The following is a 2,278-nucleotide window of genomic DNA, read 5'->3' as shown; positions in this document are numbered from 1 at the left end:
GGACGGACTTTTTAGCAGGGCCTGTTGCAATGGCGCAAGGGGTAACGGTTTTAAACTAAAAGAGGGGAGATTTCGACTGGATCTAAGGAAAACATTTTTGACAAGGAGGGTGGTAAAACCCTGTCCCAGGTTGCCCGGAGAGGTGGTCGATGCCCCATCCCTGGAAACATCCCAGGTCAGGCTGGATGGAGCTCTGAGCAACCTGCTCGAGTTGGGGATGTCCCTGCTTAGTTGAAGATGTCCCTGCTCACTGCAAGGGGGGTTGGACTAGATGGTCTTGAAAGGTCCCTTCCAACCCAAACTAGTCTATGATTCTATGATCCTGTGGAACTGTTTGTTCTTTATGCTGTAGATGATTGGGTTCAGCACGGGGAACCAACAGGTAAATGTTGGCCAGGAGGACATGAACAAGAGGTGAAGCATGCTTTCCGAAACGGTGTACCATGGACAAGCCAATCACGGGGATGTACAAGATCAGGACTGCCAGGATATGGGACAGGCAGTTGTTCAAAGCCTTGAGATGCTCCATCTGGGATGTGATGCTCGCAATTGTCTTACAGAGCATAATATATGACAAAACAATGAACAATGGGTCTAGCACCTCTATAAGGATGACCACAGCTAACCCATACATGGTCTTGAATGTGATGTCTGCACATACCAGCTTGATCAGGTCCTGATGCAGGCAGTAGGCATGGGAGAGCACATGGGACTGGCAGAAGGGCAATCTTCTCAGCAAGAAGAGTGATGGCAGCACTCCTGTGAGGCATCTGCACCAAGCAGCCAGCCTGATCTTGCCTACCCTGGCACTGGTGAGGATGGAGGAGTATCTCCGTGGGTGGCAAATGGCCACATAGCGATGAAAAGCCATGGCCAGAAGCACCAAGGACTCCATGAAAGAGAGAGAATTAACAAAATAAAGCAGAGAAAAACTGGTTTCCCTGTAGTTGACCCAGAAAACACTCATCACAGTTGGCGTTGTGGACAGAGGCAAACCCGAACTGTTGATGGCCAGCATGGATAGGAATTGGTACACGGGCTCGTGGGAGCTCATATCACATGACTGATGACTGATGACTTGATGACAAAGAAGATTGTGCAGTTCCCCACGAGGGATGCAATGTAAATGCAAGTGAAAGGGAGACGGAAAGCCGGATGTGGGAAACCTTCAGCCCCAGGATGCCTGCCAGGATGAATGTGTAACAGCAGGAGCTGGGGCTGTTGAAAACCACATGATGGACCAGGGAGCATCTACACTGAAATAAAAAAACCCTTCAAATAATAACTGTACTGCCCTGTGGTGGTGCACCCCCCACCCCCGCCTCCTTCCTTGCTTGATAAACCTCGGCCTTGGAGCAGAGAGTTTGGCAGTTAAGGGCCCTTTGACTGTACCAAGCACTCTTGCGTAGATGGGAGTAACTCACCATCCCCAGGCAGCCTTGGAGCATAGCTTATCCAGCTGTAATTTGGGTGGATCAGTACTAGCATCACTGGGATGTCAAGAATTGTAGCAATTACCAACAAATGATTTGTGGCAAAGATGGAAATTTACTGATGCCTAAAATCAATCATCTCCCAGTCCTATAAACAGTGGTCCCAAGAGAGACCCTTTGAGCTCTCCTGGACCGCAGCGGGCTGCGACCAGCACCTCCCTCTGAGCGGGACGCCTCTCAGAGCCCGTGAACCCTCATGTTCACGATCAACTCAGAGGCTCAACTGACCACCCGCTGAGCCATGCAAAGCATTCCATGTGAGTATTAGATGGGATTCGAGGGGGGACGTTTAAAGGCAGCTTTGTACATATTTATCTCTTCTCTTTATATCCCTTTAAGTGTCTGATCTTAGTATGTTGCTATGATTTAAGACTGTGATTTGTCTTAATATCATTAGTCCTAGTAAGTTTTAGGTTAATCATGTTACTAAGTTTTATATATATATATATATATATGATTTGATATTGTGATTTATCTCAATAGTGCTAGTGAATTTGATTGTTGTTATTTTAAAGTTACACCAAGCACTACACCAGAATCCCCGATACTCTATATCTCTTAGACATGATCCGTTGACCAAGTCTGGGACTAGGAGTGGATTCAGCTGCAACTAGACTCGTCTCTGAGAAGGAGTTTAGAAAGCATGGGGGTCCACCCTGAACCTCGTGACTCAACGGGAGGGCATTCCTTTACTTTCCTTACCTAACCTTAGTCATAAACCATTGACCAAGTCTGGGACTAGGAGTGGATTCAGCTGCAACTAGACTCGTCTCTGAGAAGGAGTT

The 2,278-nt window shown here is 47.5% G+C and overlaps 1 protein-coding gene across 1 annotated transcript; it reads right to left on the bottom strand.

The window, feature by feature from the left end:
• Window positions 1-306: 306 nt before the first annotated feature.
• On the bottom strand, window positions 307-1,183 carry LOC104614331 (olfactory receptor 51Q1-like; the record flags this gene model as incomplete). The annotated part of the gene is given in 3 exon segments (XM_010293806.1): window positions 307-373; window positions 375-1,072; window positions 1,075-1,183. Coding segments are annotated over 3 exon segments (874 nt in total), but the record flags the coding sequence as incomplete, so codon positions are not given.
• Window positions 1,184-2,278: the final 1,095 nt, after the last annotated feature.

The sequence above is a fragment of the Phaethon lepturus genome, unplaced genomic scaffold (assembly GCF_000687285.1).
Source record: "Phaethon lepturus isolate BGI_N335 unplaced genomic scaffold, ASM68728v1 scaffold799, whole genome shotgun sequence".
Classification (NCBI taxonomy): Eukaryota; Metazoa; Chordata; class Aves; order Phaethontiformes; family Phaethontidae; genus Phaethon; species Phaethon lepturus.
The sequence above is the reverse complement of the archived record's forward strand: the minus strand, read 5'-3'. Positions and strand labels throughout refer to the sequence as shown.